Consider the following 26,584-nt stretch of genomic DNA (forward strand, 5'->3'; position numbering starts at 1 on the left):
AATGAAATGCAGGTAAATGGGGCTGCAGCATCTGATATTTATTTCTATCTTATTCTACGCAAATTTAACAGGTATAGCTCTCCAGATCGAAGGTATTTTCTAAATGAAGACTGATTACACGTGCAGGATGAACTTAGTTTATGAACGAATTGTGCGTTACATATCATACCTCATGGCCGTTAAAATGGCGCACCAGCAGTTGAATAATACTTATTGTGTACAATCCTGTCCTTGTGTCATTCGTGCCCCGTACTTTCAAATAACTTGTAGACTTTCCAGAGAAACGCGATTCGTTTCTAATAACCATATTTTTTTTCACAACTTTTCCTAATGATATGGCAAGAGATTTATGTTGGGGCATGGTTGCAAATTTTTCATGCAGTTTTCCCTAGTACCAACTACTCCCTAAAATGTCTAAGTAACCCTTAGAGCAGAAATAATTAAGGAGATAAATAAATGCTTACGTGCAGAGCCCTTCCGTTCGCAGAGCCATTCAGGACCCATTTTTGAGCTGGGCAATCATGACAAGGTTTCTCCAGGCTCTTTGGCAACTGGTGCTTCTTCAACTCGCATCCGCTGAGAAGCAAAGCCCACCTCCACACATTGTCTTCATCGTCGCTGACGATTTGGGTAAGCACACCAGATGTAAGTCACGTGTAGTCCTATAGTGCACAACTGGTACCGCATGGTCTAATCAACCTCTTTTTCTACAGTGCACCACCTCAGTGGGGGGAACTCGAGCGCATGAGACCATGACTTGCGGAAGTACACTAGCAAACCAAAGGCGTGTATGTGGTGGGGTTGAACACGATGAACAGTGCGTAAGCTTCCTGCCAGTTGCGCTGCTTAACAGTTATTCCAATGCCCAGAGCACTACATGCGGGGTCCACGTCAGTAAGGGCTGACAGTGTCATGCGACGACCATTGAGGACGAGGGTTTATCGTATGATTACAAGATATAAAACTGAACAGGGGACAAGACACAGGATAGAAGCAAACAGGATGATCTCAGTAGCCCTCATCGCTCACTCTTCGTTTATTGTATTCCCTTTCGGGTGACGCTAAAGGGGGAAAATGGGATACAGCGCTCTCAAATTGGGACCCGCCACGGTGGCTCAGTGGTTAGGGCGCTCGACTACTGAGCCGGAGTTCCCGGGTTCGAACCCGACCGCGGCGGCTGCGTTTTTATGGAGGAAAAACGCTAAGGCGCCCGTGTGCTGTGCGATGTCAGTGCACGTTAAAGATCCCCAGGTGGTCGAAATTATTCCGGAGCCCTCCACTACGGCACCTATTTCTTCCTTTCTTCTTTCACCCCCTCCCTTATCCCTTCCCATACAGCGCGGTTCAGGTGTCCAACGATATATGAGACAGATACTGCGCCATTTCCTTTCCCCCCAAAAAACAATTATTATTATTATTATTATTATTATTATTATTATTATTATTATTATTATTATTATTATTATTATTACTCTCAAATTGGCGAACTTTAGTTGAAGTTCTCACCTTTACCCCTTGTTATCGTTCCCGTATGTCTCTCTAATCATTTTTTACAGTTGCGAAAGTACCTTCTGCATTATATTGCCAACAAGCCCGCCTGCAGTTGCTAGCTCTTTCATTTTCAACTTCACTGGGCCTAGTTTATCTTCTTTTCTTTGCGTGAATCCTTTGATTGCCCTTATAGATTTTACTCCGATGATATCCTACTCTAACATGTGACTGTAAGCTTATTCTCGACTCTGCTGACTGATCACTACACTTCCTCAGGCGTTCATCGATGCGAACTCCTCCGCAACCTGGCAGACTAGCCCACACCACGTTGACCCGTTCTTAAACTATAGGTATATGCTTCCGACACATCCTGAATTCTGACCACGCTCTCTGCTACCAGCTGGTCACTATCTCACCCAAATTCTCAATGCACTTTGGTGCAGGAGTTTTCCTTAATACAGCTGGTGTAACCTTTTAAAGCTTCTTTAGCCGTAACGAAAGAAAAGTGATAACATGCCGCTTTCCTTTTCCTGCCGGGCCATTCATTCCATTTCATAGCAGGTTGCAAGAGGTAGGGTAGACTGCCTAGCCTCTGAAGTCAATTCTCCCAAATTCTAATAGATCCTGCGTAATAGTGCTGCGCAACATTGCACTGTTTCTTTTTTTCATGCTTGCTCAAAACCTCTCAGTCTTTCAGGTATTTTTTGGCACAAGTCAACCCAATAAACTGCTTCTTTTGAAAGCCAGTTTCGCTGTCGTCCTAGTAGCTCGACTGCCGTCACCACTACGTGACAACCGTCTGGAATCACTTTGACTTGCTTTCGGTGCTCTTCTATTTAACCTGTTGACATTTCTGTACCCTACAGTCACATACACTCCGGGGTCTGAATTTTTCTTTTGTGTTATTGATAGTTTTTCTCTTTAACACACATACAGTGGCGGACTGAAGAATATGAGCCACGCTTCAGCAGTGAGTGTTTTCTCACACTCGCCTAGCGAAAAGTAACGCATTTTTATAAATATGACGGCAATATTTACTTTTCCCTTGAACACAAAGGCAGCTAACACTGCTTCCGTTACGCAACGCGACAGAAGAGATTCAACGCTGAAGCTTGGTACGTATTATTCTGTCCGCGAGTGTACATTTTGTCTGCGACTACAGTTAATGGACTGAGTCGCTAGAGATCATCTTTAGACATTAATCTGTTTCGCGGCCTTAAACCACCGTCTCTCTCCCTTCCCCTCCCCTCCCCAATATATGCATGCGGCGACGCCACCGTGGCCGCCAAACTGTAGCAGATCCGTACGAAAGCCTGTTTGCTCTCCGCTTATTAAAACTTCTCTGGGAAAACTGTATATACGTGGCGCACCACGGTGCCTTGCGCACGACTTATGAGGACGTCACATTTTATTTTTTCGGATTAAGTCGCGGCAATACTTCAGGAGACGAAGAGGAGCATTCCAGACGGAGGCACCCAGATGCATGCAGCGTGTTAATGCTGCAGTTTCGCAGTAATTGTTTGCCAAGTAGCCGGGTAGCTGTTTACTATCTACACGCACTACAAGCATGGAAGACGTGGAGCCCACACATCACTTCCGAATGTTGCCCAGGAGGCGCCGCCGGCTTTTGGGACACACCTTGGGCCCATAGAGCACTAAATTCTTCCCATTTCTTCTCAGGAACGGTATTGTTGAAGGGAAGAAGTCTTAAGAGTATATGTGACAAACCAAAAAAAGAAAAGAGGACATATGAGTGCAGTCTCAGTGTATAAAAGCCGCCTCACTCAGTGGGAGTGGGAACACTGCCACTAAATGCAGATAAAATGCAGAAACAATAATTGCTGAGTAGCTGCGAGCATGTAGAAGTAATTATTTATTCATTCTAATTTACCTTGGTACATAAGATAATTATTTATCCTCTCAACTATTTGGCTCACACGGGAATAGTAAATAGGGAGGTTCCAGAGCATTGGGAAAAAAATCAGGAAATCCCTCGAGGGTTGTTCAGAAATTACGACACACACTGCAACAGCCCTGTAAGGACTCTTTGTCAGACTTCTCTTCCCTTCTCTTCGTCACAAAACTGCTAGAGCATGTACAGCTGTAATTAAGAACAAGGAGAATGGACACCTTAACAACTGACCTTTCAAGGATATCATTGCAACTGTCTCTGAAAATTCAAGTGCTCTGTGAGGGCTGCCCAAGCAATACATTGGAGAGGAAAAAACAACATACGTAATCAGTTTTCGAAATTAAAAGAAAAAACATTGCTTTGATAATGAACAGCCACGCTAGCTATAAACGGCGCAAGATATTATGCATAGCAACATACGAAATAATCGGCCACTCTTGCCGAGTGGCTGATCTTTTTCGCAGGATGGAATGACGTCTCCTGGCACAACGAGAAAATGGAGAGCCCCAACTTGGAACGGTTGGCGAGGGAAGGGGTCATCATGGATCAGCACTACGCCCTACCCACCTGTACACCGTAAGTATACGATTCGTAGTCTGCCCGATGATTTTTGGCAAGCGGTCGATGTGGTTACCCGTATCTGAATTAGAGACGCGAGTAACTAAGGAAGAGTTTGAAGAGTGTGAAGGGCATAGTGAGGGCGCTTTCCTCGACACTGGAACATTCACGTTTCTCTTTTCTATCGTGCTTCGTAAAAAGCGCATGAACAAAAAATGTTGCCACAGCTAGGATAAGAACAGCGTAAAAAAAGGAAAAGAAAATTCTTTCTTTAACTGCGAAGATTCTGCGAAAGCTCCATAGCTTTCCTTTGTAGCCGTATAAATGTTCTAGACGAATCAATGTTCTAGACGAATAAATGTTCTAGACGAATCAAGTCACCGTAGTAAAAAGTGCACTCGTATTTTTATGTAGATATTATAGTCAACGAAACAACTATCCCTTCGGCTTTATTAAAGGAGGAAAATGTCTAGATATTCTTTGGGCGCAGGCTCCCTTTCTGTATTTTTTTTTACCGGAAGTGTTTAACACCCTCTGAAAACTATTTATGGCTACGCTACTTTTATGGGAAATAGCATGCCGTCACATTTATGTGTATTTACTACGAGGGACGCCGTCGTGAAGGCCCGCGAATAATTTTAGCACCTGACCTTCTTTAACGGACTCTGATATCGCACTGAAGACAGCCGTCTTTCGCAAACCACCTCGACCGAAACGCGGCCGCCGCGGCCGTAATATAACGCAAGACAAGGGCGCAGTAAATCCTTAGTGCGCCATTGGGAAGTACACCTCACCTGTCGGGCTTCCGTCCGCTTTGCAGAACAGATCGCCCGGAACTGCTTAGAAGGAGTAAAACAGCTGAGTCCTACTTGAGGTACCGGCATTCAATGGAGAAGAATTTCGTCCGTCGGCAACACACGTGAATTCCGAACATACAGTTGAATGATATATGATGCTAGTGAGAAAGGTGCTCTCCAAGAAAAACAGGAACTTGTGGGGCGATGCTGCTTCGTTCAAAAAGCAGAGTAAGGTGGAGGGCTAAAGCCTCTCGGATGCCCACACAAGGACATCAGGCTGAAGTATTCAGGAATACTTTCAGGAGGGATGAAACAACAAACCGAGGTACGCAGGCAGCCACAACAACAAAGATGAACACAGGCTGGGGCGAAATACGTGGGTCAAATGGGACACATCCGCCCTTGCCGTCTCGAAGAGTAACCCAAAAATCCTTCCCTGAGCACAGATGACTGTGAGAGGAGGCGATGCGCTTAGGGAAGACAGAGGAATAGACAGAGGCAGCGGCCAAGGGGATAATGTATGCGGCGCCGTTACATAGCGCCAGTATTGGTGGGAACTCGAGAGCGGCAACGTTTTTTTTTTTTTGTAATGTATAACCTACGTTTCCTTTCTGTTTTATGGAAAATATTTTCTATCGCGATTAATAAAAAATCCAAGGACACGCTTAAGTCTCTTTTAGAGTGGAATGCGGTAGCATTAGATTTCCTATTTGTCAGTTTCTATGCAACTGTCTGTCCACCCACCGGCCTATTCGGGCAGCTAGCTACACTTGCAAGTGCCCGTTTTGCTGCGACAATGCCTACGTGTATTTGCCTATATCAAATTTTTTTTTCGCATATTTGATTTCAGATTTTTTTTGCTTTCTTTATTAAGCTGAGACCCTTAGTTCATCCATCATAATTTCTTTTCAGCAGTCGTCTTGAGTACCTTCATCTACGTCTGATGTCGAAAATTTAATTATTGTAGTAGATTTGGGCACAATTTCTTCTTGGAGAGCCACGGAATGCTTTATGGTCAGTAAAATGGCAAGTCATAAATTTTACTTTCACAATGTTGGTCTCGTTATGGTAGGCCAAGTCTCTGTATGTGTTGCGACTGTTCGAGATGGCATTCTTTGGTGTGGCCAATTGGAGACCAACTCCGTCTTGCAGCAGTTGGGGAAGTTTCGCGCATACTCTTACATTTTAGCTGAAATCACCAACGAGAACCAGTTTCCGGACTTCACATGGCCATGTTATCTTTCTCGACCAATCATTAACTGCCACCTCACACGGTTGGTGCGTTGTGTTGACGTCACAAGGTCACGTGATCTCCCTTTTCGTAACACCGAACGGCAATTTTGGCGCCGGACGGGAACTGTAGTGCTATGCAATTAATATCCTCTCTTCTGGAAGCACAATAAAACTTTCGTTTCCAACTGAAGCTTTTCTTAATCTTTTTTGTGAACCTTAGTTTCATGCAGCTGTCTTCTTTTTCAAGTGCAGGAGATATGCTTTCACAACAGAACACCGGACCGTAACACGTAGGTCGTTCGCACGAGGTTAAAACATCAGTTCACTTCAATAATATGAGACACTCAGAGGCAAACAGGATGAACCTTCCATGAAATTTTACTCGAGCAACAACTCCCGGTGCACGTGTAACGGCGGGGTGAATTACGACGCCTGCGGCGCCCTGTAACATGGTCTTCTCTGCTGCATGCACTGCTACTTCATTGTTAAAACCATGGAGTCAAGTGCTTAACTATCTGCGCAGCCGCGCCTGCTCAATGAAGAGCTCATGTCCGCCCACCAGAACCTACCCGAAGATTCGAGCTCTATAGTGCGCTCACGTGTCTATTGCGTTTTCCGGAAGAATTTATTTCCGCCAGACTATGCATCTGGAAGAAGAGACAAAGTAAAAGAAATTAATTGCAGAACAGCTTTACTATAAATGTCTTTTTTTTTCAAAAAACAATATATTAATGGAATAAGTTGCCCCAGCAAGTCGCTTCAACAAAATGTAACGAATCGTTTGCCGCACTGCTGAAATATTTATGCTCGTGTTTGTATCGAATTATACTGCATTATATTGTCTGTGTATATTCTTTTTTTTCTTTCCCTGCCACTGTGTCGTACTGGTTATGTTGTAACTCCCCCTCGCGCTCCCACACTGTAGTGCCAGACAGGCGTTATGGACAATGTGATAAATATTAAAAATAAAGAAAATTTTCTGGATATTGGCAATATCCTCGTCATGGAGTAATTTCAATGCCAATGTTGCTTCATCCGTGCGACCTCGTCTTTTACAATACCCAGGGCGAAATTCGGTAGAGATTCCTATCCCGGTGCATACCTTTGCATGTCTGTTATCGAACACCCCGCTTTGCTCACAAGGGCCAGTGACTGACACCGCTTGGTTGTTAATAGAGCTGGCCCGACTGGAAGCCGCTGCTGATAGCATAAGGCAAAAGAAAATAAATCGGGAAAGGTACGAAGCATGATCCCTTTTTTTCCTGCAACCACATTCAAGGACCATGTACTCAGAAATGGTGCTTTAACGTTGTTCGATTTATTTTGTTTACAAAAATGCCGCAGGCGTAACACTCACAAGCAGGAGACGCTCGTAAAACGAGAGGAGCGCATTAGCATTACACACAGAACTCTGGTAATTAAGCATGAAAGAGCAAAGCGCAGAACAACACATCAGGCTTCAGTCATTGGGTAATAAAAACGTTGAAAAAATCGGTTTAGCGTTCTATTCTGAAATAATTCGAGTAGGAAAAAGGAATAAAATTGCTGCATATGAGCTCGTGCAAGCACTGGTGATATATGTGCTACGGTACTTCTTATAGCCCATTGTTTAGTAGAGTCATTGAAGGCGTAATCAATAGTGTTAAATGCGAAGTTCACAAAATAAGTAAACATTGAAGAAAATTTGGTGGCGCTTTCTGCTTTCATCAAGTAGTTCCTGGTTCCTGAACATTTGTGTCATCTTCTTTCAGCACAAGGGCCGCACTGCTGACTGGACGCTACCCGTACAAGCTGGGAATTCAGGTGCGTCCATCTCGCTCCGATTACACTGCCACGCGAGAGTAAAAACAGCATACGGGAGGGAAAGTGACATCGCCATTCTTAACACGAGGATAATTTAAACAGCCCACAAAGGCTGAGCTCATATGGAAGTTGAAAACAAGGTACAGGCGACAAAAAACGCTGACCGGTTTGCCCTTGTCTGTACTCGGTGATTTCAAGTGCTGGTGGTCTACGAGTGCTCGTTAGCCCTTACTCTTCACTGCTTGGAATCTTATGTTTACGGCTTACTCCGGCCATGCATTTTGACTTCACAGCGCGAAACACGCAAGGACGAAAGACACGAGACGACGAGCGCCGTGCCACACGTGTTATTACTTCAGAAGAGCAATCTGTACGAACATGAACATGTTATTAGCCAGCCCGGGGGACGCTGTTTTGAGACGGCTGTTTCAAAAGTAGTTCGATGGAGGCAATGCAGAGTCCATTGCAATAAAATACAGAAACAAACGGCGCCTCCAGAATATATTTAATTGCGCGTGGCACACACATCGCGACGCTGTCAGGTACAACGTAGGAAGAGTATTACAGCTAACAACTGTTGCATCGTGAAGTTGAATGGCGCAAAGGAACACAGAAACACAGAGACAGAAAGAGCGCCTACTACCAACGAAGTTTATTTCGGAAAACATCACCTTTATACGCAAGTACATTATCATCATCAGTGCGTTATCATAGCCAGGACAAGCTTTCAAGAAAAAATATGTACATAAAAAGATCATATTTATGCATAAAAGCCAGTGAATTACTAGTCACAGAACGAGGCTTGAAAAAAATTACGAACACAATAACAAGATATAATGACATGATCTGCGCATGACCAACTCAAAAATCTAGTTCTCGGCCGCTGAGCTTAACCGACGAAGTGCTTATGCACGTGGGCCCACCTTTCTGTATGTAAAATGCTTCTATAACTTCCCTTTAAACTCGCTCTCAGACTTTGCCGATAAACTTTGCCTCTTCCAGAACCGGTCCGCAACCTTTACAATCTCTGCAGTGAACAGGGAGGTTCCCCTTTTCATTTTTTTCATTGTCCGTTTGTGCTCACTCGCTCTCTCGTTGAAACAACCGATAGCCTTCCCAATGTAGACACGCCCACACTTGAGCGGTATCTCGTAGATGACGAAGACGATGACGAAGTCATCTACGACATACCGTATCTGGGTATCTCGGCATCTACGGTATCTCGTAGATGGCGAAGTCGCTCGTCTCTCGTGGTGTTCCTATGTGGCGCTGTCCCCTTGTCTAGAATCTAGCGCTCCCCAGTCTCAGTATGCACGACCAACTAGCCACCTACAAAACTTTGCTGATGTATGCAGACAACAGAACCACACGGCTCGGATCGCAGCTGTGAGACGGGTTTATGTACTTATTAACCGCATTAAAGCAATGAATCAAAGCCCAAAATTAAGCATATCCGGAGGATCAGTGAGCTTCAGCAGCAGTTATTGTATTACACTTCACATGCTCACAAGATGTGGTATTTCTTGACTAGAAACGGCTTGGTTGGTTGTAATGTGTTTGGGGAGTGCGTTCAGATGTTTTACAGTGTATACGTAAAAGAGAAAGCACCATAAATAGTTGCAATACGGCGGGCTGGATGAGCAGCTGTAGATTAGTAAGCGTCACGAGCAATGTTGCGTTGTAGAAGTGTTATTCCTGAACAAATATTATATTCTGCACCATTTAAAATAATAAATTAGTAATGCAATACTGAATGCTTTTGTCAGTCGTTCGGATATTAGTTAGCTGAAATAAACGAAATCTATAGTTTATATAAAAACCGATAATTCGTAAAACAGTACTCAGCATACATTATGACGCTGCCCTTACTCGGGCATAGTTCTTGTATACGCTTCGGGACCTCTGGGGCCTGGGTGCAGACTTCGATATGAATTATTTTGCATTTACATGACCATATGAGTAGATGAAGCTTCCTAGTAATGGTCCCGGCTACTACTTCTCACTGAGCGGAAAAACAGCGTAACAAGACTAACAACATGGTTCGCGACATGACACACTTGTAACACGCCACAGAACTCACAAAGCAGCGTGGCAGTGAGCGCAGAATCCCTCCCTTCGGTTGAATTAATTACGCTTATATGAAACGGCTAATTGCCGGTAAGGAGGATAACGTGGACGTCGCATAAATGGCAATTGGGTCTTAACAGTTACAATGGGGGTGGAAGAGACCGAGAGTGGGCAGAGTGGGTGAGGGAACAAACGCGCGTTAATAGCATCGTAGTCGAAATCAAGAGGAAGAAATGGGCTTGGGCAGGGCATGTAATGCGAAGGCAAGACTGTCGCTGGTCCTTAGGGGTAACGGAGTGAATTCCAAGAGAAGGCAAGCGTAGCAGGGGCGGCAGAAGGTTAGGTGGGCGGATGAGATTAGGAAGTTTGCAGGCATAGGGTGGGCGCAGCTGGCAAAAGACAGGGTTAATTGGAGAGACATGGGAGAGGTCTTACCCCTGCAGTGCGCTTAGTCAGGCTGATGATGATGATTATGAGGGAACCTTTACAATGTCCCGCTTTTGTATGCGCAGGGGCACGGGATCCGCCCCCTCGAGCCTAACGGCTTGCCGCTGGGAGTCACTACGCTGCCCGAGGAGCTCAAGCGGAAAGGATACGCCACCCACGCATTCGGAAAGTGAGTCTGATCTTTGCAGAATGCTGTTCCCTGGGGTGTCATAGATTGGCAGTATTGGCGTCTGTTACAATTCACGCTTTTCTGTCAGGTACGAGCGGTCTGGTTTTCGTTTACGACCGGTAAAAGAAAGGTGTGCTGCAAGATATAAAAAAATGGACTCCTGATGCCTTCATTCTGCTCGCGCATAATTTCCTACAAGAATGTGCGGTATAACTAAATTCTTTTGCATATTGAAGGCACTGAACTGGAAGCCGATGTCTCCTGAACTTAAGGACGATATTTAAATAAAATATTTGCAATATTTGAGTGTTTTCATCTCTTTGTAAACGCTGTCAGTGTCATCAGTTTGCTCAATTGCTGCGAGGTACATCGAAAAGCGTGTTTAGAAGCAATGGCATTGTGCACGGCCTTCGGACAACGCAGCGTAGAGTAAGGACTGAGACACTAGTGCGTGACATTTCATAGCAGTTATGCAATGCGAACAAAGCCAATCTCCTTGGAAAGTTGCAGTAAAAAATAATATGACGCCTTTTCGGTACCCCATAGGCGCTTCCACGGAGGCACACATGAATACTAGAGTGCTGTGTCTCATGTTGCAAGGAATTAGGACATGATGGAATTAAATTAAATGCAGGAATGACGCATTGAGCTAAGGCCCGAAACAAGAGAGGTAATTTTGCTGGCATACTTAAGAATACAGTAGTTTAACTTTGAGGGATCAACGCCGTTATTTTTTAGTGGGGGTCATCCCGTCTCAATGCAGTCGAGCCCGGATATATCAAACTTGAAGGAAATCGAGAAATAGTCCTGTATATATTAAGAGAGCTGTGCGCGAACTTTCACCTCTTTAATCTGTATATCCCCATCATCATCATCTCTTGCCTGAACTCCGGTGCCGCTTCTGAAGTCGCCGACTTTTTCTTGCGTACGATAGTGTTGCGCCATGGTACACCTCGTGTCCTGATTAGCGACCTTGGGAAGGCATTTCTGTCCCATGTGCTTGAAGAGGTCCTCCGCGCCACCAACACTGTCCACAAGACATGTTCTAGCTACCATCCTCAAACCAACGGTCTCATCGAGCGCTTTCACCGTACCCTGTCTGACATGATATCTATGTACATTCGGCCTGACCATGTCACAAAATTCTGCGCATCTTCGAAAAAAAGGCACTGCGCGTAGGCAATCACGCCAGCACGCTGTAAAATAAAACAAAAGAAACAGCGGGGAAGGATCATCGGAGAGCGCGTAACTTTGCGTGTGTTGCTGCTCTTTCCACTCAGCTCACCGGCGCGGCGCAAAAGTAAACATACCCACCCGTGGCGTCGATTTCTCTAGAATGTCCGAGTAGCTTCTACTCATTGTCGACGGAGAGGGCGTAACCTTGTCCGCGCTAAAGTGATACCCTCTCCCCTTCGCTCTTGCGCCGATGACTTCGCGTGGCGAGAATGACCTAGATTTTTCTGGACGGTGATTTCCGCGCTCGACCAAAGGGGTCGGGCGCCCGGCGCGAGACGGAGAAGGAGCTTGTGCAGTTCGTACTGCGTGTATGTGCGCGCCTGCCCTGCGCGAAGAACTAACAGACGCGGACCGCGCCTATAAATGAGGGGCTGTAACCGCTGTCTGTTAGCCCGAGCCGCCGTTTAAGCTTTCGAGAAGCGCGCCCGCTCGACTCCCGGGAGAAACCACTCGCTCAACCACGGGCCAGCGAGGCAACGTGCGCCAGTCTGCGGATCGGCCCCGTCGTGCTCCTCAGGTCGTCGGACTGTCGCAGTGCCCGGTGAACAAACTGGGTCTTGTTTGATCGTCTCTCTCTGTGTTAGTGAACTGTAGGTGCAAAAATTCTGTTGAACTGTAATATCTCTCAAGTGTTACTTTGCACGAGTTACATTATATTTGTAAATCACTTTGTATGCGCTCGTACGAGTGATTGCGAAATCCTCTGTATCGTGTCTTCGCTGTATAAACTTTGTTTTGTTTTGTGAAAATTTGGCTCCGACCTATTCTCTGGCTTGCGATCGGCGAAAGCTGGGCACGAAACAACCAACCTCCTTGCCACTTGGTAGCTGGTCTCTGGCTGAGCTTGCCACGCTGAGTCGAGGGCATCTCCTTTGTGACCGAGACCGCTACCCCCCCACGGTCTAAGGGTGTCTGGGAGCGCACGCAAAATTGCGCGAAGTGGTGACACCAAAAGAACTGGGACAACAGTTTGCCCTTCGTCACATTTGCCTACAGTTCCGAATTTCAGCGCACCACTCGCTACAGCCCTTCCTTCTTAATTTATGGCCGTGTCCCATCCTCATCGTTTGATACCGCCTTCATTTCTGCGCCCGCATCTCCGTCTGTGTCTCTGGGCGAATAGTTCGCTTCTCGGGTGGCCCATTGGCGCCACCTCGCTCGCGTCAACACCGAAGCCGCTCAGCAAGACCGCAAACACCGCTATGACCTACACCACCGTCCTGTCTCCTTCAGACCCGGTGATGAGGTCCTTCCCTGGACACCCGTACGCACGCCTGGATTGTGCGAAAAGTTTCTACAGCGCTTCATCGGACCCTATGCTGCAGTCGAGCAAACATCTCCCGTCAACTACGCCGTTATTCCCTCGCACCCCGCCGACGATCGCAGTCGACGCTTCCAAGAGGTGGTTCATGTATTTCGTATGAAGCTCTACACCCGTCGCCCCTCCTCTATATAATCCGCGGCCATGATGGCCGCTTTCGTGCCGGGGGAAAATTTGTGTGAACGCTGTGCGCGATCTGTCACCTCTTACATCTGTATATACCCATCATCATCATCGCTTGCCTGGGCTCCCGAGATTGCGCGCTGAGTGTCCGGCTGTTCCCGAATAAAAACCCCTGTGTAACCAGCGGGTTGCACAGGAGTGGATACAAAATTCGATACAAAAAGGCAGTAGATAAGGTTGTCTGTGACTTATAACCAAAAATACATCGCACCCGCGCTAATGACGCCCTTCTTGCAGCGACGTGCCGCCCACAGTCGTCCTCGCAGCGCACGCTTTAAACACGAATACGTCCATATGGGAGTAAAAAGGGAGTAAGTCGCCCTCTGGTGCACTCGCTATCCTTTGGGCGCAAGGTATTCTGCCCATGACACGGAGTAGATTTCGATCACTAAATATACGGAATGCACACTCTTCGCAAAGGAGGCATATTTTCATTGCAAAACAACGTTAAGGGCGGCGTCAGCAGACCTCGCCTGGAAGGAGCCTACCACGGAGCAGCTGTTAATAACGGCGTCAGCAGGTCTCGCTTGGAAACAGCCAGCACACGTGTTTGCTCCTGGGTGGCTCCGAATACCTCCTGTCCACTCGACGACAATTGTTTCAAGGTCTGCCGTAATAGGCCCCCAGAAGAGTGCTCGGTTTCCATCTAGCTTGAATGAACGTGATTTGCCGCGTCGCAATGCGGAGCCCAGAAGAACGACGGGCTGAAGTTTGGACACAAAGGCGCCAAATTTCCGGTGTCGGCTCACGGGCGGAGAGACATCACAGCGAGCAGGCGGACGTTAGCATCCCCAATTGACGCGACCATGTCGGGGGACAAAGGGCCTCGTTTCCGGTGGCTCTTCGGCATGTCGAACACCGCGGCAGACTGGCGCTCATCGTCCCCAACCATTGCGAACATCTTGAGAACAAGGGACCGCTTCCCGCCCTTTTCCCGACCTCGCGTTCGGCCTTGCACGTCGGGTGTCTTGTGATGAAGAACAGGTGTCGGCAGCACGTGGGAACCAGCAGTTTTCCAGAGAACATCACCTACCGCACTCGACGTTACTGGACGGCCTCCTTCTCTCCCGCAGGATCAACACGTGACGGGGGCGTTTCCGTAAGTGCGGCGGTGTGAGTTTGTGCGCACAAGTGAAAGTTTCAGGCCACTCCCACCCTGGCGAGGGCGTCCTCCTCAACCTAAGCAATTTAGGGAAGAAGAACGCTATAAAAACTCGACAACGAGTGCGGTCGAATCACCCCACTTTCGATCTTTACGCCTGTAAAATGTGAATAAACCCAGTCTTCTTTTGTCACCGACGAACTCCTTCACTCAGCGGCACTCCTGTCCTCATTGGTGGTGGGAACGGGCGTCGGCTTGACTTCGGATCCGTCGAGCCTCGGCCCCGAACCCCACATACCACAATAGTAACGTGATGCAGTTAGCAACGCAAGGAGACTTTTAAGCGCTGCATCGAAGTCTCGAGGTCAGCAAATATAGGAGGTTGAAACCTCGGGCTAAGGTGTTCGTAAGTGCAAGAACTATACATGTTTTGAAGACCGTAAGTAAGAAGATCTACCCAAGGGCTTTGGCGACGCACTCTGTCCCTAAAACAGTGTGCGCTCGAGGACAGCCCACTCCCTTTTTACTCTTATATAGGATAATTCGCGTTGAGAGCGCACTGTTCGCCAGGCGTTGCTAGGCCTAACTTGCTGCACATCGAAGCTGTAGAGGACCCAGCTTCGGAGCTGGCCACTGCTTATCTTAAGATGTGCAGTCTTATTACCAACACTGACCCGAAGGACGCAGGTTCGACCCAGGTCGCGGGGGTCGCATTTCGATTAAGATGGAAATCTGGCTGAGGCTCTCTCCTTCCTTCCTAGGCTTGCGCCGCCTAGAAGTCAGTGTACTGTGCGACGTCAGTGGACGTCAGAGAACACCAGGCAGCCGAAATTACTCGGAGTCCTCCACTACGTCATCCTGTATAGCCTGAGTCACTTTGGGACTGTGAACCTCGTAATTTCAAGATACTGAAGGCCGCCTTCAACCACATCCCACGTTCCTTTCATCATGCGGTTTCACAGTGCTAGCGCTGCCATAAGTTCCCCGGAGCCGCACAGCCGACCCGTCTCACCGCGCGAAATGTGATCAAAGAGGCCTTAGAAGTGCGACTTGGAGGGGCGAGGAGCGCCGTTAGATGTAGTTAAGTTAGTTCGATAAACGCGGACGATAATATTATGCTTTTGCACCGAATTAATTTTTCAGAGGATGTTCTGACTATTCGTTAGAAAAATAGTTCGATATATCCGGGGTTAATACACGACTGTATGCCGTTTTTTATCGCTGGGCTTGGATAATGTAGCTCACTGCTTTCGGGTATACGCCCAGAAGTCTGTATGACACGCACGTTGCTTATAAATTGGTCCTAATACTTAGTTTAGGAGAGAAGCAAGGAACGCCTGTCCACGAGCGCATCTCCTACAAACCGGAACAAAGACCGTTCATACCTCTTGCTGTTATTTACTATACTGAAACGTGCTCCCCATGAGGACCCATGCTGGCCGCAGGTGGCACCTAGGCTATTGCAACTGGTCTCTGAAGCCGACCCACCGTGGTTTCGACACCTTCCGAGGCTTCTACGTGGGCGGCCAGGACTACTTCAGCCACATGCTTTCCGGTGGCAAGACTAGTCCGGCGGCAAACGGATACGACTACCGTGATGGCGACGGCGTTGACTGCACGGCGAAAGGCGTCTACTCCACGGTGAGAGCTCAGGGTGTAATTTGAAAGAAGTAACGACGACTTGACGAGAGGGTTAAAGGTAATTTTCGCTCATTTTTCCCCCACAGAGCTGCAGTATTTGCATGTGGTGGAGACGAAGTGCTTAGTCCGCCGTGTTGATTAAAAACAAGTGGAAGACAGCGTTTAGCACTCGCGAAGGTTCGGCGTCTAAAAACACCGCTGAATCTGAGAAAGAATGCATTGCGCTGACTACCCAAATCCTAGCAGCATCACAATCTCCACCTCGTATACAACTTCTACCCAATTATCGACAGCATGGAATTGATGTGATATGCTTAGTTCCACAGGTCCACAGGCACACTGGGCATTACTTAACAGCACGATTCTGCAGGAACATGACCACCGCTACCACCTCGCGACCAAGGGCCTAGTGCAATCTCTATTCATCGCAGAATGGGGTATTCGTACTTACTTCGATCGAGCAGCTTTATGTCAGCCAGTTTACCAGAACTTTACAAAGTTGGAGTTTCGTGCATTATAACGCATCTGCTAAACCTTGTATTTCAGTTGCGCGTCACCTGTATGCATGTACCGCAAGCATCCTAACTGGTGTTACCTAGTTCTAATGTGCTCACGAAAAGACTTGGGCATGAACGAGCCTACGGTGATACGGAGAAAAGGCGACCCGTAAGGCTTCTGTCACCCAAGCCAACTGGCGATGAGACTGTCATGTTGTTCCCATTGCTGTAGAATAGGGGAGGTCGGTATAGACTGCAGCCTTTAGCGAAGTGCGCTACTTCGCACGCGACCTGGTGCCGTGTGAAGTGGACAGCTCCTCAAGTATTTCAGTTCTGCAAAATATAGCTCTCTGCCAGTGCCACCGTCCACTATTTTGAAGTGGGCATGGCCCCGTCATTCTCGTCATGTGTGCCTTCGAATTCGTCACACCGTAGCGCCTAGAGTGGCGACTTCGGCGCACTGGCCTTCGATCACTTGCGCTAATTATCTTGGGGCCAAACCCAACCAAGAATCTTCGGGTGTCACTGAGATTTATGGTGCAAAAATGAAATAATTATTGCCGCTACTGCAGTCGCCGCTGTCGGGATTTTATCACGCGATTATGGACATCCCCCTGAGCTACCTCTGGAATCCGGGAATGAAAATGAAAGTCCCTAATTTTTAAGAAAGTTTGCCTAAAAGATGCCATGTTTCTGGGACTGTTCGGGTAACAACTCTTGGGTTGGGAAACAGTTGGTCCCACCAAAAATTTAATTCTATAGAGATCAACTTGATTAAGCCTGCAGCAGTGCATGTGGTCGTTCGGCTAGTGGTCAGGTTGGCAAGAAAGGGCCAAGCGGTGGGTTTGTGAGTGAGCTTTGAGAATTCGCTGGTGCGTTCCTTGGAAACCCATGACAAAGTAAATTACAGCGACATAGGAAACACATTTCCTAACACAGGTTCTGAGTCCACCTTTCCGCGCAAGGGTACAGGTGCCACGTTCGCACTGCGACACCTCTCCACCCCCCCCCCCCCCCCCCAGAAAAAAAGAAAGTTCGCAGATGAACCTCACACATCTGTTCGTCATCTTCGTTGCAGACGCTCATAGCGAATCATGTGCTGTCGACCATCGACAAGTCAAAGCAGCAGCAGAAGCCCATGTTCCTCTACGTGGCCTTCCAGGCAGTGCATGCCCCCCTTCAGGTTCCCAGCCGGTATCGCAAAAAGTGCTCAGTCTACGTGAACCCGAAGCGAAAGAAGATATGCGGTGAGTTATTCTATACGAACGGCGAGAGCTCTCTATCAGCACCAGAAAACCTTTGATAAATTCAGACTTGGATGAAGGTATCTAGGAGTGATGAAGGTATTTAGGAGGTATCTCAGCAGCAAATATTTCAAAATGTCATTTGGGTTGTTACAGATTGTCCCATAATATCAACAACTTTTTTTTTCCATAACTGTAAAACAATTTTTTTTTCCCTCTCACTGCGCAGGTTAAACGTGCAGTACATAGTCAACCTGTATGTAGGCAAAACGTCTCAGTGACTTAAATAATCTGAGCAAATGCCAAAACAAACATATTTGAGTGATGAGATAAAATTTGTATTACAACTCATTCGCTCCGAAATAACGTTAAACCATTTCCGCTTTCCTTGTCTAGAAATGCTGGCGGTCATGGACCATGCAGTGGGACTCGTCGTCAAGAAACTCAAGGAAGAGGACATGTGGAAAAACACCCTCCTCGTTTTCATAAGTGACGTAAGAGCGCTACATCATTCAAGGCATTTCCTGCAAGTTTAGCTATTTGCAGCCTGTAATCTTCATGCAATGTCATATGTCTGGCCTCGGTTTTCCGTCTGAAAGATGGCAATTTTGAATAACCGCCCAATGCGGCCGCTCAGTGACTAGGGCGCTCGGCTATGGAATAGAAAGACCCGGGTTCAATCCTGGCCACGTTTCAATGGAGGCAAAACGCAAAAGGCGCCTTCGTGCTGCGGCGCGATGCCAGCGCATGTCAAAGATCCGCCTTGTGGTCTAAATTAATCAGGAACCCTCCACTACGGTCATACCCAGCAATTCTGGACAAAAGCCTCTTTGGGCGGAAAACTGTTTATTAGCGCAATTTTGTTAATATAAGATTTCAGCATGACAATCACTACATCTGCAGATCGACGACGGTCGTGTTAAGGTTTTATTCAATTAACGTTTTTGCTTTCGTCGAAAGCGTTCGCCATTTGTTTTTTTTATGGCAGTCTTAACTGTTCGATGCGATCGATGTAAACACTTTAACAGAAAGATTTTTCAACATATCAGAAGAATGAACCATCACCTTCATTATTCCCATAACAGTATTTTACAAGTTTCCAATTTGCAAAATTTTTGCCTGAGAATCTTGGACATGGTCTCTAATAACCGTTGTGCCGCTTCGGGACGTCGAATCCCGCAGATCATAGAAATGCTGCAGTTTAATAGCGAAATAGATACAAAGAAATTGCGTTGGTTTGTGGAAGCAGTGGTAGTCAATTTCCACTTTGTGCATCCACTTCAGAGACTTTGGCTGTGAGTTGCAAGTTATGCTGCAAAAAAAAAAAAGCTTTATTGTCGCTAGTCGGCTCGGTTAAGTCTGCTGCTTCGTCGAAGATAAGCCGCTGGCAGCATACTCAATCATAATCATAGCCATAATCATAAGATTATGGTTGCACTCAGCACACGCTGGCTGAAGGTGGGCGATGCGAGCACACATTTTCTTGCCACAGAACGGCGGCGTAGCGACGACGACTCTGTCGTCGTTGCACTGCACCTGAAGCTGCAGAGTGTTTTCAGCTGTCCGAAAGAGACCTTGATTTTATATTAGGAAAGAGACGCTGACTTTCACAACAGTCGCTTTTCTGCACTTTTGAAACCACCCCATGATGTGCTCGCATATGTTTTGAGGCAAAGTACAGCGGTCAAACCATCCGTGAACTTAGCACACTGTTTTGCGCGGCAGAAAATAAAGAGGTAACTGTCAACAGCTTTCCGCGGACGCAATTTGTCTATAGAATGTCAAGAGCTCGTTTATGCGCGACTAACCCCCGCGGTACTTTCAGCCCAAACGCGAGACTGGGGCTTATTCGAAGGCGCCTGCAGTTTGTACTGGCGCCAAATGTAGATTACTTCTGGCATTACAAGCCGCTCTTATCTACATAGACTAACCAGACGAAATGTTCCCCAGTATGAGCTTTCGGTGTATCGCATTATGGCATCTAAAATTTTTTCGAGGCAAGTCCGCCCCACATGTTTCGATTAAGCTGGATCTCATGGTTCGCTCTTTCCAGAATGGCGGCCAGGTGCTGTACGGTGGAAACAACTGGCCACTTCGAGGCAACAAGAACACGCTCTTTGAGGGTGGCACCAGGGTGCCTGCTTTTGTGGCTGGGCCGCTCGTCCAGAAAGGGGGACGTTACAGCGCAAGGCATGTGTTTGTTAGATATCTGCTACGAGACGAGTTAAGCGGTTCAACTGCTGCATGTATGCACACTGTGTGTCGTTATCGCTATAGAAGGCCCAAGAATGAAATCTGAAAAAAAGTGAATTACATCACCGCTGTTAAATCTTGAGCAATAGTTTATACACAGTGTTATCGCGTTGACATTTTTGTTTTCAGCGTCAGGGCCGGCTTTATGACGAGACTCAAGCTTCGTTTGCGGTGAACAAATAAATGATGCCGCATTCTTCCATAGTGCGTAGCACATCCTGCTGGATGTACGAGAATAAAGACACGTAACACGGAAGAATCGCTTGATTTCAATTTCAATATCCTGCCCATTTCAGTAAAATATATTTCACACCTAGGACACCACAACAGTTCCCGGTATTAGAACGCGAATCTGCTGCCAGAATCTGTATGTTTTACCCGCACCGTGTAGGTAGCGTGGTAAATATGTATAATAATTGAAACATTGCATGAAATTAGCAACAAAAAAAAGTAAAGATGGTGGTTTGATCATGATAATCGCGCTGGCACATCACACAGTTGCAGTAGAAGGTTCTGAGGGTTTAGCCAAACAGCTAATTACAGAATACAATGAGGTATATGTTGAAAGCAATTGTAGCAAGGGCGAACTCACACACTTTCTCGAAACTTTTTAGTTGGATACCGTAGATTTCAATTTCATTTCTAACGGCTAACAATGCAAGAAGCAGTCGGGGAGGTTAAGAAACCAAGCCATCCATGCAATTTTAGTAAAACCTGATAACCGCTGGTTTAAAATCATTACTAAACCTTATGAATTGTCCGTGTAGAACTGAAAACAAAAACAACACTTCCTGCTGTTGTTACCGTTACCACTAATAAAAATAAATAGCCGAGAACACAACAAGCTTAACTTTTCCAATGTACCCAACACAAATACGAAAGTAACCCAGAAAAATAGGATAGTCCGTACAGCGTCGAACAATTGTAGTGTCATACCCGTGCCACACGGACAACCTTAACGACATTAAGTGCTTACTGCATTAAGTTTTAATGCGCCTCGTGCCATGCCACACGCATAAATTTAATGGAATTAGCCTTATTACCATTGACGACCTACTAAGTTCGCCACAACTCATTCGCCAGAGCAATGCGTGCTCTCGTCCCCATTCGAAAACGCAGAAATGCTAGCAACAACTTCCTATCAACTAGCAAATGGTTTATTCATACCTCTCAGGTAGATCAGGCATCTATACTGCATTTCCGATGCGAAGGGCGCAATTTTTACCAGTACCTCTGACAGATATTCTCGGCTTGTGTGCTGACACGCGAGTTTATGGCTACTTTTTGGAATTAATAAGCAAGAAGAGCGGTATGTTTTCCAAAATAACTTTTATATTACATCTCAGCGACTTCGACAAGATGTGCTCATTTACAGTGATTATGAGCGGTGAAATTTTGACTGCCTTGCCGGCGTATCGTCGTCCTGACTTTTGTATACTGACATTAAATGTGGACGTGTAGCATCGACTCCTAAAATAATGAGATGAACAAACTTACCACGCTAAACATTTACTGCCATTTATCGAGCGCGTGTGGCACGGTTATTAAACGAAACTGAGAAAGGAGGTACTCGTGGCCATTTGTAAGGCCTGAAAATCACAAATACAAACACTCCTCCGTGCTGTGCGATGTCTAATTAATCCGCCTAATTAATCCGCATTCCACCATTACACCGTCTTTTATATACAGTGTGTCACTACAGTACATAAAATTCCACTATTTACAATGTTATTGGAAATATTTTGGCAAAGTTATTTGTAAATACATATCTGCAAAATGTAGAAAATGAGGCAAGTTCCTGTGCATTGAAAATGAACGTAGAACAGAAGTTTTTTGTCGCATGGCTTTTCTGCGCCTGGGTCAGTGAGAATCAGAACCAGTAGACGCAGCTGGCCCCGTAAAACATGAGATTTTAACACTTGCTGCTACGCCCTGCCTCACCTCAAGGAGTAGCAGAAATCGAAGCGAGTGGTTTATATTTTTCGGTAACGCATGTTTGGAATGTGTATACCCTTGAAAGATATCAGCTCAAGGTGCTTGAAAGGGACACGCCTGCCCTGCGTGTAGTCCTCCTACACTGGTGTGTCAAAACTGCAGATGCAGTGCGCGTGTTCTGGGCATTGTTGGTATAGCAAGGCAAACTTTGCAAGCAAGGTTAGATCCTGACATATCACTTTTCTGCTGACCTGAAACAAATCTTAGCCGCGACAGAAATTTCAGATTTTAATAGAACTTAATAGGCCAGAACGTTGTGCCAGTTGGTGTAGCGACACATTTAAAAACTTTGCGCAGATTAACCCAGGACGGGAGGGATAAAGTTTGCGCTCGTGTGTGTGTGTGCATTTTTCTCCCTCTCGTCCGGTGTTATTCTGCGCAAAGTTTTTAAATGTAATAGAACCGCTGAACAGATCGAATGCTGGTCGTACGCATATCTTCTGAGTAGCCGTGATGTATAATGCCGTACGAGACCGAATCACGATGGTTAATATTGGACAAATCTGAGTGTATTTTTCCTGAAAGCTGCAATTTTTATCTGTGTTAAAGCGTATGCACATAAATGGTAACTAATAAAAGGCAAATTGAAGTAAAGAAACAAAGGGTTCAAATTATTAACACTATTTTTAAAGAAAACGAGAACGCTGAGTTTTGTGCTTTTGCATTTTTTTTCATAAAATAACACTGAAGATTACAGTAACTTATATGTTGTTTTAAGAAACAAAACTATCAAAAGGGTAACAGGGTATAAAATCGGGACTCCTGCCCAGATTCTTACGTTTACACATGTTTATGTCAAACCACCCAATGCTTCTTCGCAGAAACATCTAAGAACGCTCACGTGATATTTTTATTTTCCCGGAAAAACACTTCTGTGATGTACGCAGTATCGAATAAGCACGGGTATAGTGGGAAACAATGCAGATCGTCGGTTTGTGTTCTTGGAACCTTGGATGGAAAGTGAGCAAAAATTACTGTTATCCATGGTAAACTTACCCGTTTAGCAAAGCAACTGTCAGCTGATTAAAATAATTAGCAGCGCTTAGTGATAGTTGTTACAGGCCGTTTTGAGTCGACAGGTCGCGTTAGAAAGGAAAACTCACTGACCATGTGTTTCACCAGCTTTATGCACGTCGTCGACTGGTTTCCGACGCTCTTGAGTGCCGCTGACGGAGGGAGCAAGGCGGATCTGCGGAAGGACCTGGATGGAGTCGACCAGTGGGCAGCCATCAGAGACGGGACAGTCGGCGGAACGAGAACCGAGTTCATCTACAACCTGGACTGCAAGAACGGCAAGCTGGTGGGAGCAATCAGGTGAGAGGCGTTAGTGAGGTGAACGAACCAATATAAAAAAGAACACGCCGGCAAAATGACAAGCCCGCGCCAATAAAAAAAAATGTATGGTAAGGAAATGAAAGTAGAATTGTAGAAGCGTAGCTTGTTGGGCTGATTTCTCTACCTGGAAATGAATGTTTAACTGCGTCAGGAGTCGGTTTGGTAAATGACGCGTGACCGGGGAATGGGTGGAGTGGAATCTTACCCTGTAATTCTTTTCATCCTGTGGATGTCAGAAGCCCGAGCGAACGAGCACCAGGCGTCCTTGCGCGTTGCTACCTGACGTATATAGCCCGCTCCTGAAGACTGTGCGATGGGCTCCAGGTATGACGCGGTCCTGGTATACAGTGAGCCGTCACAAGGCCCATGGTATTCTCGGGAGATTATCTGATAGGCTCTTGTGGAGTTTGCGGCCACAGAGATTACGATTCTTCTGGGGCGGTGGTGTTTTTTTGTCTGTATGTGAGCCAATCTTGTGGGATATCTTCAATGAGCGCCGCTTGGGTTAGTAGCTTCTGTACGAGTACCTGCATTCCGCGAGATAATTCCTAGGCAGGATATGGGGATTGTGCGAATTCCATTCTCAAAGCCGTGCTTGGCTTGGCTTACGGTGGTTCTTCCTGAGCACGACTTGATCAGGGTTGGGGAATGCAACCGAGATTGTGGTGCCCAGGGCGAAGCGGATGCTGGCTCTTTCGTTCATGCATACCCGGTTTCTTAGCGGATTTCGCAGATACAGTGGCAGCGTGAACAAGTGTGGTAACCCTTTGATTCCGTGGTTCACAGTGGTCTAGAAAAAGGCACAAGAGAGCAAAAAAGCAAGAAAAAACAAGCATGCATGAAAGCAAGTGAGCAGCCAATCGAGGTCACGAATAAAGCAAAGAACACTGAGGAGCAAGCAATTGAAAAGGCTGTTGCGATCTTGAATAGCGTGCATCCCCAATGTTTCCTTGCAGAGACGGACATCTCAAATTCATCCTAAGATGTCCGCCGACGCATAACGGATGGTACCCGGAGCCTTTGGAAGGGCCTGAGAAAGCGGAATTACTCGGTAGGAAGTCAGCCAGGATGCTCTTCAACATCACCGGTGAGCGCGCTGCACCTTCATTGCTGTTATCGGATACTTACGTAAGCATTTGCTGTTGATGTTCTCTAAGAAGACGCAAAATAAAATCTGCTACTTTTGCCATAACTCCCCGTGCGCTGTAAAAAGGAAAGATATAATACCACAGAAATACAGCATGTGTAGTAGTCGGACGCAGACTGATGCATGAAGTAGTTAATAGCGCATAAATTCACGATTATTGTAGAGCCTTTGGCGCATATCGTGATCGTTGTCTTCTTTCTCGCAGCACTGGAACGTTCTGAACGTCCACAGGACGCCTTAGGAAGAGTGAATGCCCATTAGGAAGATATTTTTCCTCGCCTGGCATGTTTCACGCGCTAAACATGCACCATCAGCTCTTTCGAACCAGTTCCACTGGCATTTTCTGGTTCCTGCTTGAGACTTATCGGTTGTCCCTATTCCTGGTATGCAGCAGGGAAGAAAAAACACTGATCTGCTTCCTCCTTTCCTTCTGGAGGGAAAGTGAGCGATGGTTGTATCCTATACTCCCCACGCATCTTCACTCCACAAATGAGCCTACACTAATCTTTACCAGGACCACATGTTTAAAAACGGCACATTCTCTAAATATCGACTGCAGGTTAACATGCAATAACATGGTAGCCGGTAGAGGGACATTGTACCTCATGCCCGCTTGGGGGCAGTCTTTTTGCCCAGTGGAGAAGGGGCCATGGTGGTGGTTTTCGGTCGCTGCACACCACACGTACACCAAAGCCGTTTACCTGGTAACAACTCTCCACAGTATAAGCACATAAGCAAAATCAGCTCAGCACGCCGCTCTTCTCAGGAGGTAGGTAAATGATTTCTTAGTCCGAACCACGGCGCATGGTCTCTGTGCTTCACGCAAGAAGTCATAATGACTTCCTCTGGAGCTACCTGTAATCGCGAACACAGAGCAAAGTGCAATGGAAGACAGCATTCGAAACAGAAATTGCAGTCCTACGCAGGCTGTCATGAAAAACGGCGCTATTTTTTAACTTGTGGTGTTTAGTGCAATGAAAAAAATGTATGAGCAGAAATGAGCTGCGGCTTAGGTAGTATTGGTAATAATAATAATAATAGCTTATTTCCAGGGAAGTTAACTATCGGGGACAAAAGTGGTATACTCCACGCAGCGGAGCCGGAGCAACGGAAAACTGCATAGTAGCGCCATATACAGGCTGCATCTGGGATCGAGACAACCAGTGGAAGCCCCTTTGTTATCTGCAGGTATGTCGCTTGACTGGTTTAAATGGTTCGTGCGCGGCCCGGCTCTCAAGCCGCATATCTAACACGCGTGGAAATAAAGAAGACACAAATGAAGAGGGCCATCCGATTGCTACTGCTGCGGCGCCGCTCGGCATTATGGCGAGCTGAAGCACGAAACATTAAAACGAGTCAAGCGACATGCCTGCAGATAATAAAGGGCTTACACTGGCTGTCTCGATCCCAGATGCCGCCTGCAGGTGGCGTTACATTGCAGTTTTTCGTTGCTCCGGCTCCCGCAGCGTGGAGTATACCACTTTTGTCCCCGATAGTAAATGATAATAACCAGCCCGCTTAAGTATTGATGGTTATGAGCGCGGCTAGGATGACTGTATCAGGACAAAGCCTTGCTAAAAAAAGCATAATATTGAAAGCACATAAATTTTCAAAAAAATAAACAGATATTAAGATGTGGAACACATGCATGTCGCAAAGTAGCGAGGCTCAAAACAAGGTATTAAGGTATTAAGAGATAACATAGTATATGAACAAGATTGCATTTTCATCATTACACTTACAAAAACCAGGCATGGCATTTTTGCAACGCCCCGCCGCTGTGGCTCAGTGGCTAGGGCGCTCGACTACTGATCCGGAGTTCCCGGGTTCGAACCCAACCGCGGCGGCTGCGTTTTTATGGAGGAAAAACGCTAAGGCGCCCGTGTGCTGTGCGATGAATAATAATAATTGGTTTTTGGGGGAAAGGAAATGGCGTAGTATCTGTCTCATATATCGTTGGACACCTGAACCGCGCCGTAAGGGAAGGGATAAAGGAGGGAGTGAAAGAAGAAAGGAAGAGAGAGGTGCCGTAGTGGAGGGCTCCGGAATAATTTCGACCACCTGGGGATCTTTAACGTGCACTGACATCGCACAGCACACGGGCGCCTTAGCGTTTTCCTCCATAAAAACGCAGCCGCCGCGGTCGGGTTCGA

General features: G+C 46.5%; 1 protein-coding gene across 1 annotated transcript in view; it reads left to right on the forward strand.

The window, feature by feature from the left end:
- The first annotated feature begins 521 nt into the window (after positions 1–521).
- The window catches only part of LOC144134032 (arylsulfatase I-like), a 35,458-nt gene continuing 9,395 nt past the window's right edge, over positions 522–26,584 (forward strand). The window contains exons 1-10 of the mRNA XM_077667040.1: positions 522–630; positions 3,868–3,979; positions 7,743–7,794; positions 10,374–10,477; positions 15,765–15,960; positions 17,536–17,704; positions 18,098–18,195; positions 19,755–19,891; positions 23,072–23,263; positions 24,241–24,371. Coding sequence (XP_077523166.1) covers positions 522–630; positions 3,868–3,979; positions 7,743–7,794; positions 10,374–10,477; positions 15,765–15,960; positions 17,536–17,704; positions 18,098–18,195; positions 19,755–19,891; positions 23,072–23,263; positions 24,241–24,371 — 1,300 coding nt within the window. The remainder of the gene's footprint in view (positions 631–3,867; positions 3,980–7,742; positions 7,795–10,373; positions 10,478–15,764; positions 15,961–17,535; positions 17,705–18,097; positions 18,196–19,754; positions 19,892–23,071; positions 23,264–24,240; positions 24,372–26,584) is intronic.

This window comes from Amblyomma americanum, chromosome 5, assembly GCF_052857255.1.
Source record: "Amblyomma americanum isolate KBUSLIRL-KWMA chromosome 5, ASM5285725v1, whole genome shotgun sequence".
Taxonomy (NCBI): Eukaryota; Metazoa; Arthropoda; class Arachnida; order Ixodida; family Ixodidae; genus Amblyomma; species Amblyomma americanum.